This window comes from Buteo buteo, chromosome 13 (assembly GCF_964188355.1).
Source record: "Buteo buteo chromosome 13, bButBut1.hap1.1, whole genome shotgun sequence".
Taxonomy (NCBI): domain Eukaryota; kingdom Metazoa; phylum Chordata; class Aves; order Accipitriformes; family Accipitridae; genus Buteo; species Buteo buteo.
Window position 1 is genome coordinate 16,741,046 of NC_134183.1, and position 17,982 is coordinate 16,759,027.

Genomic DNA, 17,982 nt, shown 5'->3' on the forward strand with positions numbered 1-17,982 from the left:
TGTCCCAAATAGAATTGAGGTATCTTAAAAGGTCTAGGTTGTACACTTACTGGGCTTTGGAAGTACTAAATGGCTTTATCAGAAGGTACACAGAGGAGGAAAGAGATACCTCTGAGCATAGCTGAAAAAGCCTGCGTATTTAATAAAGCTCTTATGGTCTTCCCTTGAAGATGCAGACAATAAACTGTACTAAGCCGACAAACACCTACTTTTAGGTTACTGTAGATTCATATGCTGACCATACATGTTTAGTATTGTACTCTAACACCAGAAGACTACAGGTGAAATCCTGGCTCTATGGAAGTATGATTTCTCCCAGTGACTTCAGTTAGTAGCAAAAGAATTTCACCTTATAACTATTCAGAACATAGTATAGTACCATCTCCTAGAGCCATCATGCTACTGGATGCAAAAAATAATGTAAACTTAGAAGAATTGCTAAGATAAGCTTTCTTGCAAGGCTGGGATTATGTGCTGATTAATATGCCTAAAAACTCTTTTATGTAGATGACTGCCACGAAACACATTTACCCTGAAACCATCAAGATTAGTTGCAACCTTAAAGGTCTTTGAAATGAGACAAGTTTCTCTTTTGCCTAGCACCTGTCAACACCTACAGGCTACCCTACTCTTTTGGAAAAGCTGAAAATCTGAAGATGACAGTCCAACTTACACTGACTACTACTCTATAAACCTAAAATTGCTCGTCTCACATAGCTGACCGTGTAATACACACAGCCAGTCTCTTCATATGTTACAAGAATGAGATCAGAGCAAAACTCAGCATGCAGCACATTGCACTAACTGAATCATCCAGTGTGGGAGTCACTAACAAACACTGTGCCTTCTGTCATATCCAGCTCTGATGGGAACCCTGAAGGCCCAATAAATAGAACATTTGCTGAAATACAGAAATGCAGTGCAACTACCTGGAAAAAGCCCAGCATATCTATCTGCAGCACTTCCATATCTGTCCCTAAATTATCTTGTTACCCAACTCTGTGTACTAAGAACTACATTATCAGACTCAGAACTGGCTACAAGAAAGGAAATAAAAAAAATTCTGAACATCTATTCAGCTGAACATTCAGTCAAGAACCTTGCATCAGATGATGCATTTTTAAAGAATCTTAACAGAACTACTATTAAAAATACTTTTTTGAGAACTTTTCATATTCAGAACTAGTACAACGTCTTAGATGCACTACAGAAATATGTCTGCTACAAAAAAAAAGATACTAACCATGCTGGTTCAGTGGAAGCGTAACATAAATCAGGCTGATCATTAACACCATATTTAAACTGGCAGACTGACTTCCCATTCCAAGTAAGACAGTTTAAGGCAACAAATGCCACAAGTTTTTGTCTTAGGTTTTTATGTAATGTTTAAAGCAAATAAAACATAGCTCAATTTTTGTAACTCTATAACCCGTATAGCAAAAAACAGGCACAACGGAAAAATACTCTGTTTAAGTGGCATGGTTTGCATATGACTTGCTATAACTAGTGCCCATTTAATACAGAAAATAAGGCTCACTGCGCAATACTCAACTGGAAGTGCACATGCAAATACTTATACCAACCAGCTCCTCAAGACAAACTAGTGCATCAAATGTGTCAGAACCAAGACTAATGGAAGGAAGCACACACTGATGTGCCTGGACTTGTATTTTCCTTTTTCACCATACTATGGTAAACCCAGAAAAGGACTTATACAGGAAGACAGAAAGATACTTGCATTTTTAAAAAAATGTTAATACAGTAGAGGACAGGATTTTCTACAATTAGCATAAACATATTTGATTGCTTCAAGTATACCCAAAATTGAGAGACTGTGCAGTATAACTCAAAACTTGGACTGTGTCCTGACTGAAGGATAATTCGTGGCCATCATTCAAAATCAAGTTAAAGACATTACAAGAGCTGCTAAACAAAGTAAGATGGTTAGTTAAATGAAGGTCTCCATTACCATACTTTGGCTTTATCTTTTTTGACTTGAGGTCCTTATAGATTCAATGGACTCCTAAGCATTAGACAATCAAGAAACTCACAACCCATTTTCCAGCTTAAAATTTATAAATTACAACTTAAAAAAAAATAATTTAAAAAAATCACAGCATTTTTAGGCTTTATTTCCTTTTCCCTCTCTGACAGGTCAATACAATTTCTAAAAAAAGCTTGATCAAAGCATCAAAATCCATTTGATCCCCAAAAAGATGGCTATTTTGTTGCCAGAAGTGAAAGCAAAATATCTAATAAACATTTGAGATGTGTGGCCTGATGCTATTTGTTAATGCAGTTTAAAAACTAGAAACACAAATAAAACACGCTGGTTTTCAACATTCCTACAAGATGTTGTTACACTGAAAATTCCCAGTAGCAATTTCTCGAATGGAAATCTTTGGAATATTATGTGCAATAATTACTCATCACGAAACAAGTTTGGCTTGTTTCACTAAATGCTTGCCCAGCAATACTCAAATTGCTGGTTTGTTTTTATAACCTAGTTTATTTTTCTTGTCCTGTTTTAAAATATTTTATGCATACCAATATTTTAAAATATGGATTATAGTAGACATCCCTGTCTCAGCCTTAGTATTAAACAGCAGTGAATCAATTTTGCTTGGAGTTGAATTATAAGTCTTATCTAGAATGAAAACATTTCTGTAGGCATCTTATAAATACCATTAAGTGCAAGAAGTGCATATTATGACAAAAACAAATTACACCCAAGCTCCACCCTGACATTAAAGAATTTATGGGAGCCAAGACAGCCACCCACAAAGACACTAATATACAGTATCAGCATTAAAACCATCCACCAGTACAAGCTACCTTTGGAGTGGAAGTTTCACATCAGTATGTATGACCCTCAAGAAATAAATTTTAACATTTTTTCAGAAAGTTTCAGGATACAAAAACTTACATAAAAATTCTTTAAATTATAATTAATATTTACACAAAAAACTACTTAAGGTTTACTGTTTTCAGATATGTCATGTGCAAAGAAGTGAACTAAACTGTCCAAAAGCTCAAGGAATATCAATTAAAGCAGAAAAAAACCCTCCTCATTTGCATATACAATCATTAGTGAATACAAGTCATTAATTATGTTTTGATTTCCTTAAATTTAGGAACAAACTCTGAAGTCACATACCAGTTTTAATTCACATTTACTTAACAGTTACTTAGGCAAACTCCCTTTATTTCCTGGAAGCTTCAATAGGAAATGAAAAACAACTCTGTGAAAACTCATTTACATTTTCTTTGGCACAGGAGTTGAAAAATTGCATTGAACCTTTTGTAATACTCCTGGTCTACTCATTACACAGGATGGAGAAAGTAATTCTAGAATTCAGATAGAAGCTCCTTTAAAAAAAAAAAAAATTTTTTTGATTCATTAACCTGCTATTTTAAGGTAATTTCTATAGACCTATTTGAACCATACAACTAATACAGTACAGGTGAATAATGGGAAAAAAATCCATTACACACTGCTGAAGCCATGGATTAGTGAGAATATTCTGTTTCACATTCTTTCCTCTCTTTAACTGTCTCTATCACAATACTGAGACCAGTACTTACCACTTTCCCATTAATCTAACATGCCTGTGAGTTGTACTCTTGAAACACCACAACCATTATAAAACGACATCACCTTCTGTAATAGGTAGACAAAGCCAAAAGAATGCATGCGCTTGCATTCTGATGAACTGTGAGAGACTGGCAGTCTATGGTAGGTGTAACTAACTTGTACAAACCAAAAAAAAAAACCCACCCTAGGATCCTACTGTTTTCATTACTTCTAATTGATACTTTGCAGAGAAATAATTTTTTTGCATCCATTTTCTTACCTGTACAATTGACGACTGCAAAGCTGGGGAAAAAAAAAGCTAACATTAATAATAGCAGAGTTAATTTGATACAAGTGTTTTCATTTTTCCTCCTCGCATACAATGTCTATATACTGTGAGCTACGCAACACTTTTGAGTTATTTTAAAAATAAAATTCAAAGGAAAAAATCTTTTTTAAAAAACCTCTCTATACCCATTTGAATTTTACATTCAAAGAAAATCAATTTAACAGATTCATAAAGCACTAACTTTTTTAATTCCAAATCCTAGCTGCTCCTGCACATACCCTGGATGCTAGTTTGGCTTTTTAAAACACATTTGCTTTCCACAGTTGACCCTTCTAAAATGATAATATACTGCATTGTCTGAAAACTGAAAATAACTTTACCACCTACAGATTAACCAGAAAAAACTTAAAAGTTCAAATGTAACTGAAAACTATTATCTTATTCTTAACATTACAGTAGGCCATCTTCAAAAATCAGAGATTATCAAACTTCTATGTAGTAAAAACCCCAAAAACCAGATTTTTAAAAAGAAAGAGTTTATACCACCTTTGCAGATTAATTATAAGAACAGACAACAGCAGAAACTGTAAAGTATCATAACAAATTAAGGCCATTGTAACAGTACAGATACTGCTGATCAAGATTTCAAGCATTTCGACATGAGAAAGTTAAACAAGGACAAAGATGTTTTTTCAACCTGTAGCAGCAGCCTTCACCTATGCACAGAATTAAGCAAGCACCTGTGTACTTTAAAGCATGATGGGTAAATGGTGAAGCCTCACAGCTTTAGCACAATGGAACTGGGACTAAAGGTACTAGAGATACTGCAGAAATCAAGTAGGAGCCTGAACGTTGAAGTATTGTCTGTTCCATAAGGTGAAGAAATAGGTGCCAACATGGGATGACTTAAAGGGCCAAGCTAGGCAAAATTATCTCTGTAGAAGTATTTTAAATTGCTATGAGCAGGACAAAACTTCATTTGTCATAAGCAGAAATAAAGACAATGCATCAGTTGAAATACAGAATATGACTTTCAAGGTCTATAAGTCAATTATGAATGCAAAGATTTAGCAATGAAATCCCAATGAATTAAAAAAAAAAAAAGAATAGAAAGGACGGAGAATGGACTCACTAGGAGATCTCTCTTGAGCATGGTCACATTAAGGCAACAGCCATACATCTATCTGCAAGGGCAGTTAGTATGTACAGAACTAGCGAAGAAACAGAACGGGAAAGAAAAACAAAGCAAAACCCCATGCAGTATTTCAGAACTGTAACTGACAGCATCAGAGAAAGAGGCTTAGCTAAGAAGCTGGCAGAACAGAAGGGGACCAAATACAAAATCATACTGGAGCAAGACACATGATCAAGGACTAGTAGCTATCAGACAGTCTGGAGTGTGTGTCCAAATTCCTATTTGTGAGATTGTTTACTTTTGGCAAGGGGAAGAGGAAGGTGGAGAACAGCTGTCTTAACTGTAAATGTTCGTTTAAAAATAATACAACATACCAGGTTAAAAGATACACTTATACTTGTTACAAACCTCTTGATGGATTTGCTTAAGTCCCTCCAATGATTTTTCATTGAAATAATATGTTCTAGATCTGTAAAAGTATACAAAATTTTTAAGACTGGTTTCCTAATCATGCTATAAATAATTTTTCTTCCATGACTTCATTGTACTTTCAAACAGAAAAACAACTATTTGATTTCCAAATTATGCTCAACAGAAATATGCAATATTTAAATTTAAATAGTTCAGCAGACATAACAACATAAGTGCTTTCCTTATCATGTAGCAAACTCATTCTTAAAGGACTATAAAAAAATTAGTGTCACTTACTAATAACACTGTAATCAGTAATACACCAGTAACCCTTCTCAGTTCAGCTGTATTTTTGGACTCCTACACTTCTATGATTTTTCCATCAATTTCAAGTATTTCCTCCTACTAAAAATGCTCTGCATCTTTTTCTCTAACTTTTCAACTTACTTGAAAAGGGAACTCTTAAGATTAACACAAATTCTTTTGATAGACACTGTTGGCAAATACAATTCCTATTTGTCAATAATTAAAGCCATACAAATCAGTCCACACTTTTGATATCTATTATTTGAATTTATCTCAGTATATTTAGCTTGTACAAACAATGATAACATCAAATTTGTTCACCACTTTAGCTATCTTTGTATGACTGCACCAGAATGTTCTCAGAAGTAAAATAAAAAAGGCTAATAAGACAGTAGTTATCTAACTTGTAGAACAACAATGACCCAGAAAGTCTGTCTGTTTTTTAAAATATATTTCCTCAGTGTACACGTATCTATGATTCCTGCAGAACTGTATTTTCAGTGAAGTTGGCACTCTGGAGTCTTATTTTCCACTGCCTTGATCTGAAACACCTGCACATCCCAATTTTCGTCATGCTAGTATAAAATTTTACTGTTAATGTAACCTCCAAATTCTAGATTCTAGAATCTAAAAGATTTTCAATGATTTTTCACGTGATTCTTGTGAAAGAAAAAAAAAGGTAAATGACTCATTTCTTTAATCACAGAGGTCTTTAAAGCAAAGACATCTCCAAATAATTCTGTCAGTTATTCTGCCTACATCACCTATATGTAACAGGTGTGTGTGTACATACACCCATATATATATATACACACACACACATATATCTATATGGACGAGCATTCAGCAGTGACAATTAAATCAGTCCAACTCAACAAACTGCTTCAGGAAGTATTTCTCTAACACTGAAGACGAAAGACCATCCCCTCACAAGGAAGACAGCATACTTATGGGGAAAGGGGGTTTAATCTGTATTTAAATGATAACTTTGAACATTCCAAGTAAGGCAGCAAATGATCTCAATTTCCTGATGATGAATTTAGACTTAAGTTTATACCATCACTGAATAAAATGTGAAGGCTTGGCATGACTGATCAAAACAAACAAAAATTCAATGGCAAAGAAGTTCAGTAAGATGGAGATTTCCATAATTACACTCAGGAAGCTTTCAATAGACCAGACATGAAAGGAAAATTTATAGTCAAGATAATCTTGCATTTATACCTATTATTCTCTTCTGCTAGTTTACACAGCGCATGGGTGATCTCAGCACAGGCAAGAATTGCCCCATGGCGTGTGTGCAGATCTGTGCCCACTGATAAAGGTAGAAGTCTTGGCAAAACTGAAAGAGAATAAATAATTTTATTTTTTTTTTTTTTAAACAAAGCATAGTGACAGATCACACTTCTAAATGTAATCATGTTGGCCTAGAAATAACATGGGAAAACCATTTCTGAAAAGTCAGGCCAATATATCCTGGCCACTGTATGAAAACCAAGTTTTAAAAACGTAGGTAAATTCTGACAAACCATAGTAAACCACACCAAGAAATTCTGTACTCACAACTACCTCCCTGTTTGGAGTAAATAACAGACTTGCTGTTAGGCATTGGGCTGGCTGAGCTGTAAGGGAAATGAGGCTTGTACTTCCATGGAATTTTACTTCCATATAAACTGCCACCTTCCTAGTCCACTATAGGAACCCTAGGTAAGATCTGTAACTACAGATTCACCTGGGTGTCAGCTGAAGTCTTTCAGCCATATTAAAAAGCAGCTAGTACATCCTCAGAATCTTGAGTGGGCTAAGCAAAGGATCCTGAATTCATGCTAAGAAACATTTGATTACACACACAACAGTCAAAAAGGAATTCTTCTGAAGATGTCAGACTGGACAAGACAAAACAGATCCCCCCACCCTTTACGACATCAAAGCCATATCAACAAAGCAAAAGCTTGGAATTTGAGGGCTAGCTGCCTGAATTGTTGCAACAGAACTACACCCATTTATTCATCTTGGAAATGGTAGGGTCCAGTGTACCCAGATAACTAAAGTCCAGTCGCCAGGTAAAAAAAGATCTGGCAGTATTTTATAATTTTTGTATAAAATCTGAAAACTGGTAAAGCTATTAGTGTCACTACACTGTATTAAGTTGCAGGGGAAATCTTAATTTTTATTAAGTCATGGTGCATGTTTAAATCTTCTTAACACATTTTTGCTACGTAAGCTAGAAAGCTTGATATGGCACACCATGCAGAACTTACTTGTTACCTACCCACATTTGCCATGTACTCAGGAGCCCGTTGAGTAAGGTTATGCAGAGCTTTGGTTGAAAGTTCTCGAATAACACTGAAGATGTAAAAAAGCAGTTTGGGATTTTTGGGGGTTAGCAATTCAGTAGAAGTAATGTATTAAAAAAAAAATGTCAGGAAGGGACTCCTGTCTCTGAACAAAATAAAGACCCCAACAATATTAAAAATTACAGTATTCTTTGTCCATCCTATGCTTCCCCCCTTCAAAAAAAGCCAACAAAACAAAACAGTGGACCAAACAGACAGCCTACAGCTAGCTTTCTATACGAATAGAACTTATTGCTGAAAGAGACAAAGAAAAACATAAGTGTGGACGGTAGAACCTGAGGGCTCATTCTATGCATTGGCAAGGACACTACAGTAAACTATTATTATTTCTCATGATGCAAACTACTATCAGCACTGATACAATCTCATTTGTGTTATATGTACACATTTTAATCTTCATGAACACTGAATATGACTAAGCACCATCTCTATGCATGAAATCTACTTTAATTATGATAATTGTATAGTGATAGTGTTTACCCTTCACATACACTATATACCATATAAATGTGTTTTATTAATCTATTAACAGATTGAGGTCATGGTAAAAAGACAAAATTCATAACCATGCTTTAAGTGACAATATGCTAGGGAGGATAGATGACATGAGCTACTACTTGTCCAGTTTCCTTCAGTCAAATGCTATTGCAAACTCTAGTATAAGTAAAATTTACAAAAATAATCTAGGAAAGCATGATATGCAGAACAGTCAGTTCCTGGATATTAATAATTAGACTTTATGAACTTACCTATCCCAGTGATTAATCTTCATGTTAACTAAATGATCAATCATTGGCTGTGTATATTCAGGAAAGCTAGCAATATACACACTGGAAAAGAAATACACATAAAGAGAGAGTACAGAATCAACATCTGTGTGCATTGTAACACAAGTTACTCCAAAGATTTAAAGTTTTAAAGCAAGCAAAAAAACTACTTAAACATGCCTTCTCCTAAATGAGATGCAGCTGAATGAAATAATACAATAGGACATATTTTACAATTATTGAAAAAAATGTAAATAACTTTTGTAAAACTTTCAGATTATTTATAAATACTATACATACAAAAAGCTTGACAGTAACAAAAAGCAAAAATAAACATTTGATTCCCATTGTTACAGTCTAGAAAATCTGGATCTGTATATTAACTTATACAATTATTTTGGATTGGAGAAATGTATGTATGATGTAATCCACAGTACACAGTAAAATTAAGTTATAGAAATGTGCTATATCTTCCTAAATACAGGGGTCCAAAACTGAATATGGTTTTCAATTTGTCCTTTCTAAAAAATCAAACATACACCAAAAAAATCAATTCTGACAAAAAATGATAAAGCTGCCAAGTCAAGACCTAAGATGTAAGGGAACACCAGAATTAATTACCTAGGTAGCCTGCATAATTACCTAACTTTACAGCCGCACTTGCTTTCCAATCTTCAGAAGCATCAACTATTGAAAGCTAAGGTCAACAGAAGTTAAGTGAAATGGTTTTTTAGTACATCTGATGTATGCTAAATATTCTTGGAAAGCTAAACAATCAGTAGAATGTCTTTGTGTCAAAACGTCATGCACAAACAGACAAAATTAAGGACACATGGACTACCGTAATTTCACCTTTTCATATCTTTTGAGTGATTAACTTTGCAACCATAAGTGTTCCATTAATATATCTGTGTGTAATTAGAAGCAAAACAAAGGCAAAAACCAAATACTGTTGCCTATTACCATAATGATATCTATGTATATCATCAGAAGAGTAGGAATCCTTAAATCCACAGCACAGACCTCAGTCACTTGAGCCCATACAGGATATATAAGTAGTACTACCTACTACTGCTATGAGCCCTAGAGGGGGATTTGAAAGTTGGTTTAACTGGTTGTTGATGCCAGCAGAGAAATAGTAAAATTTATTACTCTTTGGTTCCCCTCCCTGTTCTCGAAGATCATACAATAATAGACACACTTCCCCTGCCATATTTGAGTTCTCCTCTCTTCTTTGTAGTTGCTTTTTGGGTCCTAGTTTTAGCACTCACCATTCTTTCCAACCATTTTAATCTGAACATCCTTGCCTGGTTCATCAAAGTTGATCTCTTGGGCCATGTCTGTAGCCCAATCCCACTTTCAGTTCTAGTTTATATCCACCTTTAACTACAGTCCTCATCTTTGGTACCCTACCGAGTATTTAATGCAAGTAACCTTGGCCAGAAGTCTAGCCTTCCTGATAATGTTGCTGGTAAGATTTTTGTATCCCACTCTACTTAGATTAAGAAGCTTCCTCCTTAACTCTGCTTCGACCAAGCCCAGAACTCCTGAAATCACATAATCTCTTTACTCCCAGTTCATACAAAATGGGTTTCCTCTACCTTCCAACCTCAGAAATAGATTATGATGTTTGAGCTGAATCCTCCAAAGAACATTAGCAAAAACTTTCAAAAGGGCACCCAGCATGAAAAACGTGCATAAAAATATTTAGATTTGAAAGGATATAACCAACTATTTACACACACACACGTACCATATATATATATATAAATATATACGATACTGCCTCTCTACCAGAATATATCATCATTTATCAGCCAAAACCAAATTTAGCTGTTGAAACTGACACATCTTTTTCAAGCTTTTATTGCTTAAAGGAATCTAGTAGTACCAACCCTCACACCTGCACAGCTTCCTTTCACATAGCGGTATTATGCTGACATACAAAGTGTCCTGGGATTGTTTTATCTGGGTGGGGGCAGGACAGCTAAAGATTCTAGATCTGGAATATGAACCTCAAGCAGCTTTTTCCAGCTACATAAACAATTACACCACCTTAAGGCATACCATTCAGAAAGGTCCATTCTTGCTACCACATCATAATGATACATGTTTTCTGTGCAGCCAAATATACTCTTATGTACTTTTCCTTTGATGTTACTCAGACAAAAATAAGGAAATAATTAAGTATTGACCCAAATAATGACATACTGCTTGAAAAGCAAAGTAGTTAAGATTTTAAAAAGTAATATAATGAATGAGATGACAAATACTTTACAAAGAAGAGTTTGATTAATAACACTGAACATGGTTTCAAGGATTCATGCTACTAAGTGCATAAGTTTATTGATAAAGAATTTACAAATTTATTCTTTCTGTTGCACAATTTAAAGAAAGGCACAAGAGTGGAAGAAAGCAATCAACAGTAAAAATATTTTCACTTAGATAAGTAACTCTCCCATAAAAACTGTGGAAATCACAATGAAAGGAGTAATAAATGAGCATTGGAAAAAGAAAATAAATCAACAAGTCAGCTCTCAAAAAGTAAGGAGAACATAATTAGTCTCCAAGCCAAAATTGTAAGAGAGAAAATAAAAACTGCTTCGTCAATTTTGAATATTTTCAATTTTCCACCAGTACAAAAAGCCAGAGTTTCAAAAACCACAGTGAAGCTATACAGATCTAGAACAGCATTGAATACCAAGCCACTGCATTTCTCCATCTCAGCTCAGTAGGCGGGAGCTCTGGGGAAGAGTGTAGGAGGAAGGAGTGGACCACAGAAGGGACAACAGTAGGTAAAAGGTGAAGTATGTACAGACTGAAATGATTATGCACAAGAGGGACAACATGGAGGTGGACATATCAATAAAAAAAATAGTCAAGAAAAGGACAGAGGGTTCCAGTGCAAATCATCTTAAAAAACTGCTCATTGGAAGTCACAAAGCTAACAACAGAGCATAAACCATCATATATATACCTGTTTGCTATTTCTGTTCCCCAAGAATATAATCTCTTCAAGCCTTTCTAACCTGTTGGCTACTGAGCAACATGCAACTCCACAGGGCAATTTATCTGACCTATCTTAAAATGGTCTGAATCACCTTCTGTAGGTGCCTGTCTCTTTGCATTGGCTATGGAGAGAGGCTAGACACCTAGGCTAGACTGTCTGTCTGTCTAACTAAAGTTAGAACCCAGCCCTCAGTCTTTTTCATCTTCTCATGAGGAAGTGCAATCTTACGCTCATTTTAGTCAACCTGTGCACCCAGCTTGCCTCTGAATTCCCCTGACTTCAGCATTACTGTGTTTTCAGATAGCTGACCAGAACAGAACACAGTATTCCAAGACAAGTCACTGATTTATAACAGCACCACACCAGTACTGGTATTTCCCATTACATTCTTTGCAGACTTCATACTGCAGCGACCAGTTTGCTTTTTCAAACACTACTGCAAACTGTGGTTACATTTTCACTGAGCTATCTATGAAAAATATAAGCACTCAAGTTAAGGTTCATGCGCAGACCACAAATTCAACAACTTGTCCAAAGTATTTTTTAAAATGGGTATTAATTTTTTACCCACATCAGAGTCTATCTGCCATCATAACAGCCTCTCCTTTTACTACAACTCTTCAAAATCCCCTAGTCTTCTCTAATCTTGACCAGCTTAGATGGTTTTGTAACACCTGCAAACACTACCTCTTGGCTGCTTCCTCCACGTAGACAAGGAAATCATGGTCACATTTACACTGTGTCTTACACATAATAAGCAGTCTGATGCAGAAACAAGAAAAAATCAAATTTTAATTTATTCAAAAACAACAGTAATAAACATAATGTTCAGTAAGGTGAAACAATCAGACAAATATTTCATTATGTAAAAGAGGTCCCTCATGTTTAGGAAAACTAATGCTTGGAAACTTACCTTATAGTCAGGTAACAGTTAACTCTGTTACCAACAGCAAAATAATCAGCTGCAGTTAGAATGTCTATGCCATGTGGAAAAGTGCCCTACAAACATCATAGGGAAGAGGGGAGAAAAAAACCAAAACAAAACAAAAAGAAAATATTATTTAAAAATGTAAAATACTATCCAAATAGGCAACATTATTGAAAACAAATCTACTACTACTCTCCAAGCAGTGAAAAAATAAAATTTAATTTCTAATTTCTAGTAAAATCACTTGTACTAAAGGTATAAAGGATATCGGATATACAAACAGCAAAATACCTAGCTTCACTTATGAGTCAGTGACAAAGTAAATAGCAGCAGGGAATAAACTATGCAATAGCTATCTTAACACCTTCAAGTCATATCGAAATATATATTTGGTGAATGCATGACTGTGTATGTACACAAAAAATTATTTCTCTAAAAGAAGGTTTAGATAAATGTAAACATGTTTTCAGGCTATGTGAAGAACAAGTATCTGCTGCAAGTTTTATGTAGTACAAAATTAGAGATTTAGGCACCAAGATATGCATCACGTAGAATATATGGCAGTTCTATTACTTCTATTTGTTTCTACGTACACATATATTTTAAATGAACTAAAAAACTGGGGTTAGTTTGTTTTTAAAAAGAACACTAGTTCCCAGCAAAGCCTGAAACTTTGAATACTACAGAAGTATCACACTTCTGACATCACTGTTCAAAAAATTCTGGTTTTAGAAGATAAATCATCTTTCTAAATATGCAATTGCCACCTAAAAATTTGCCTTTTTATATAAGCAATACAATTCAGATATTCAGAATTTTGATTGACTATGACTGATTTAATATAGTATTACGCAGCAAGGCCGTGTTTTGGAACGGAGGAGGCAGCATAGCCTCCACAAGCCATAATTAAGTACAAATGGAAAACAGCCAACTGAGAGACACTACACTCACTTACAGAAGGGACAATCATATGATATTTAAGCAATAAGGCTATGTGGAAGTACAGGTTCTGGATACGATAGAGTTTTGTTTGTTTACAGCTCACTCATCCCTTCCACATTAGGATACAGCCATGCAAAAATAGTAGAAAATATCTCTAGATCTAAGCCTGAATAATTAAAGAAGTATATACTGCAAGCAGTGGGAAGCTGTCAGCTACTGCGGAGGTCTTATTTTGGGAAGCACAATGCCAACAGTCCAAAAAAGCAAGGCCTGGAATCTGACTGAACCAAGAAGGATAGACAGAATTTTCATGGCTTATCCAAAAGACTACCTGCAAGCCCTAATAACTCAAAGGTGAAATGAATGCACGCACCAAAAGCCTAATGAAACACTGATTAGGGAGAAAAATGTACACATGATAAATACCTCAGTATGTTTTATAGCCAAACAACAAGACAAACAATGAAATATATACAAATGCGTACCGTGCATAAGGAAAATCACAGCTAAACAACTTCAATTCTAGCTGCTAGTTGGACCTTGCTGTCTATTACTTGGCTGTAAGTGTGCCACTTTGACGCCAAAGGTCATGGTGCCACAGTGCATGTCAGTGAGACAGCAAAATTCCTGACACCAAGTTCATGAGTACAGAGGTCATGGCTGATGGGACAGACAGACTTCAGAGGAAAAGCTAAGTTTCTATTCTGTCAGTACACTTAAAACTTACTTCTCCAATATATAAGTTTGTCTTATTAGAAGCATGTGCATTTCTCATGATTTATGCTTTTAAAAAATTCTTCAAAATTTCCAAAGTTTTCATTTACATGAAGTGTAAGTTACAATGGCTTCTTTTTCTGAGGCCATAAAAGCAAGCTCTTGGATTCAGGACATGTTGAATTGCAAAGGTGAAGCAGGCGGGAACCAGGAAGTAAGTGAGGTCAACTTTTTTCTCCACCATTTACTATCAGCACTGTTAATTCAGATGGAGTATACATTTCAGCTCCTTCCAATTCAGAGAAAGGGTGCCTCTTTCAACACATTACATCCAGGGAAAGAACTACAGAGGGTGTATCCACTGATTAAGTAACCATTTTCCTAGGCAGTAAGGAATGGTTCAGTAAGTAAAACTTCTGAACTTCTACAGGAACCAAGTGGAGACTGATAGCATTCTTCATGCCATGAAAACTTAGTGTTTCACTGCAAACTCCTCCTTAACATGCCAACATACAAGCTAAAATTGTTGTGTGTTCTATCAACACTGAAAAATTTGAATCATGGGTCAAAGCAGAGTCAATAAGGAAACTTTCTAGTTGTAAACTAACGTAGACCATACTCCTCTGATTAAGAATAAAAAACCTCCACAAAATTTTTGCTACATGGAAGCATTTCTAAACCTGCAGCACCCAGGAGCCCTATCTCACCTAGGACTAAAGTCACAGCAAGGTGTTTACTTCATTCAGTACCTCACAAAGTGCAATCAGGTTGAGTTGCTGTGTGATGACTAACCTCTCCAGGCCAGTAACTATAGACCCAGAGAAGAATCACCCTGGCTTTTAGTTATCACAAACCCAGCTGGGTCAGGTCACCAAAAATATCTACCCTCTTCCTCCTAGTCTTCTTGCACCCTTTCTCTGCTATTAACCTAATTCTATCTAGAAATACACACACCAGTTACAGACACGTTGCCTAATACCGATAGTTCTAAAGGAACAATATCCCGGCTCATAACAAAGATCTTCAGGAATGGTAACAGGGAAAGCTAGACAGGATTTTAACAAAGATCCCTTAAGGAATGTCTTATTGATAACAAAATTTACTTTAACCATGCTCACATGCCCACACTGTCACAAGAATTCACTAACTGAATCTTCCCCGCCCCCGCTTTTTTCTTCCCCTCTAAGTTGTATATTCAGCTTTATTAATTCCTCATGAGAAACCAGGAAACTTGGAAATTCAAGTCTTCATGCTATTTGCTTCTCCTCCAAGGTTGCAAATCAAAGTTATCTGAGCATTAACTACTTAGAGGTTGCTAAGTTTCATAGGAACTTACCACAATACTTTTTTTCAAAGCACTTAGGTACCTCCTGGAGTAACAGATTTCTCAAAATATCTATGTGGTAGCATTATGGTGCAACAGGCAAAACCAAATATTGAGTTTAAGACTCTTAAGCCTAAGGTGGTGTATCACCAACCAGAGCAAAGATTGTGCAGCACACTTCAGTTGTTCTATTAAAAACTAGAAAGTCAATGAAACAAGAAAATAACCAAAAAATTGCATTTTTCCTGCTTTAAGAGCATTGCAGTTTGCAAGGTGTAGAATGGCCATCTTACCTGCTGATTTTGCTTTTCAGAATGACTGAAAATTACCAGAAAGCTCATTTTCTTCCAGAACTAGATTATTAAAATAAAACTCACATCTCAGAAAAATATTCCACAAGAACTTGTTTGCTGATAATGAAAATAATTATTTTGTGACATCCTTTTACTCAATTTCTCTGAAGCCACAGCGTCTTATTTTGCCTTTAGGTACTACAAGTTTACAGTAACCTCCAAGGCACTAATGAATGAAGATTCAGGAAAGTTACCGTACCTGTCTCCCAACATTCTCCTGGAAGGCAGCCTAAGGAACAGAGAACAAACATACCAAAACGAGTCAGGTTTGCTTTTTGATAAACACCAGATGATGAATTCAAAACACACAACAATATAAATGACCCATGGCTTTTCTTTTTTAAATAAAGTAAGCTTTGTCAGTAGAACAAGCCCACGGGGCTTTTTTGTTTCTGCGTCTCTATGTTCTGGTGTTCTTAAAGCTGTATGTTGCATGACAGCAGTTTAAGAATGCCAAGTTTATTAAACTAGTCACACCCACAAGAGTGCTTTTGAGTAGTGACACAAGGCTTCGCACTGGAATTGAAAGTTAATACCTATAGACAACAGATATTGAGACAGCTCACTTCTATCTGACTACTTCAACTTAATGTGCTAATAATAGGCAAAGTTTGATTCTTTGTCAATGAGAACTTCAGACAAAAAATTATTGAGAATGCAATACTTATTTGAAAGACACATCTGAAAGCACACTGAAACACTGAAATTATAAAACCTGAAGATAAAATTAATGTATGTTTCTTGTGTTTTGCATTACATAAACTCAAAGTCTTGCAAAACACAACAAATACAACCATAAAGTTAATCTCTCTACTTGCATGGTATACAGAATAAAACCTACTTAGCTCCCTACTCCCTGCTTGAATTTTCTCCCTCTCTCAAAAAAGTCAATTATTTTTTTGTTCCTTAAAAGGATATACAATAATAAGTATTAATAAAAACTTCTGTAAATTTTAACTCTTTTCAGAAAGGAGAGATCATCAGTATCTGGACACTTCTCTTAAGAAATATCGCTCCATCTACAAACACAGATCTCCAGCAATGGACAGCACTTGTCACCTGACAATTGATATTTAACATACAAGGGGAAGTCCCAATCTTTACTGAAAACGCCACAAGAATTTTGACAGACAGAGCTTCTGTATTTCCTACATAAATACAGTACGCATGTGGTAATCCACCTGTAAAAACAAAAGGTTAAGTTAGCTCACCAAGGTATCATACTTTACATATGGAGCAAGCACTCAGAGAACACAGGTGAAGCAAGCCCTAATGAAGCCAGAGTCTCCTGGTGCATTTCTGAGGTTATGTCTGTTTAGGATAATGACTGCAGTTCCTGTAGACTTGTCCAGGCTAGTTCAGCTCCTGCTTGCAGTGTATATCCACTGCAGGACACGTAGCACAGGCTGACTCTAAACCGCTTACCCACCACCTTAGCAAGTTTTGGAGCCCACCTTAGCCTGCTCGCAGTTGGAGTCACGCTGCCAGCAGTGCCCCTGAGCTAACCAGTTTAGGATTGCCTCGGGTAGAACAGTATGGGCTATCCTCCGTGGTGGCGGCAGCATAGATACACCCTTGGGCAACACATAAAGCAGCCTCCCAGAACAGGAACATAAGCTGCAGCAATGCCTTACACTTGTTCTTCATTGTATGCTGTAGCCCAGCTTCTGACACGATTTTTTTTCACTCCTTACCTCTCTACCAACATATGCTCCCAGCCAGGATTTGCCAGGACATCATTTCATGTCACCCTGCATCATTTATTTCTTTTTACTTACATATTAGCTTTAGATCTCCTTTTATGCTATTGAGACCCTTTTACTCAGCATAGGGATGTTTCAGCAGGCATAATGCTCTCAACTATCATATCCA

The 17,982-nt window shown here is 35.8% G+C and overlaps 1 protein-coding gene across 3 annotated transcripts in view; it reads right to left on the minus strand.

Annotated features, from left to right (window-relative positions):
* Window positions 1-17,982, minus strand: part of TBCD (tubulin folding cofactor D) — a 130,682-nt gene that overhangs the window by 44,352 nt on the left and 68,348 nt on the right. For all 3 annotated transcript variants that reach the window (XM_075044876.1, XM_075044874.1, XM_075044875.1), the window contains exons 17-23: window positions 16,310-16,339; window positions 12,763-12,848; window positions 8,822-8,902; window positions 7,988-8,061; window positions 6,940-7,057; window positions 5,407-5,467; window positions 3,855-3,877 (exon numbers count right to left, since the gene is read on the minus strand). In XM_075044876.1, the coding sequence (XP_074900977.1) occupies window positions 3,855-3,877; window positions 5,407-5,467; window positions 6,940-7,057; window positions 7,988-8,061; window positions 8,822-8,902; window positions 12,763-12,848; window positions 16,310-16,339 (473 nt within the window). The remainder of the gene's footprint in view (window positions 1-3,854; window positions 3,878-5,406; window positions 5,468-6,939; window positions 7,058-7,987; window positions 8,062-8,821; window positions 8,903-12,762; window positions 12,849-16,309; window positions 16,340-17,982) is intronic.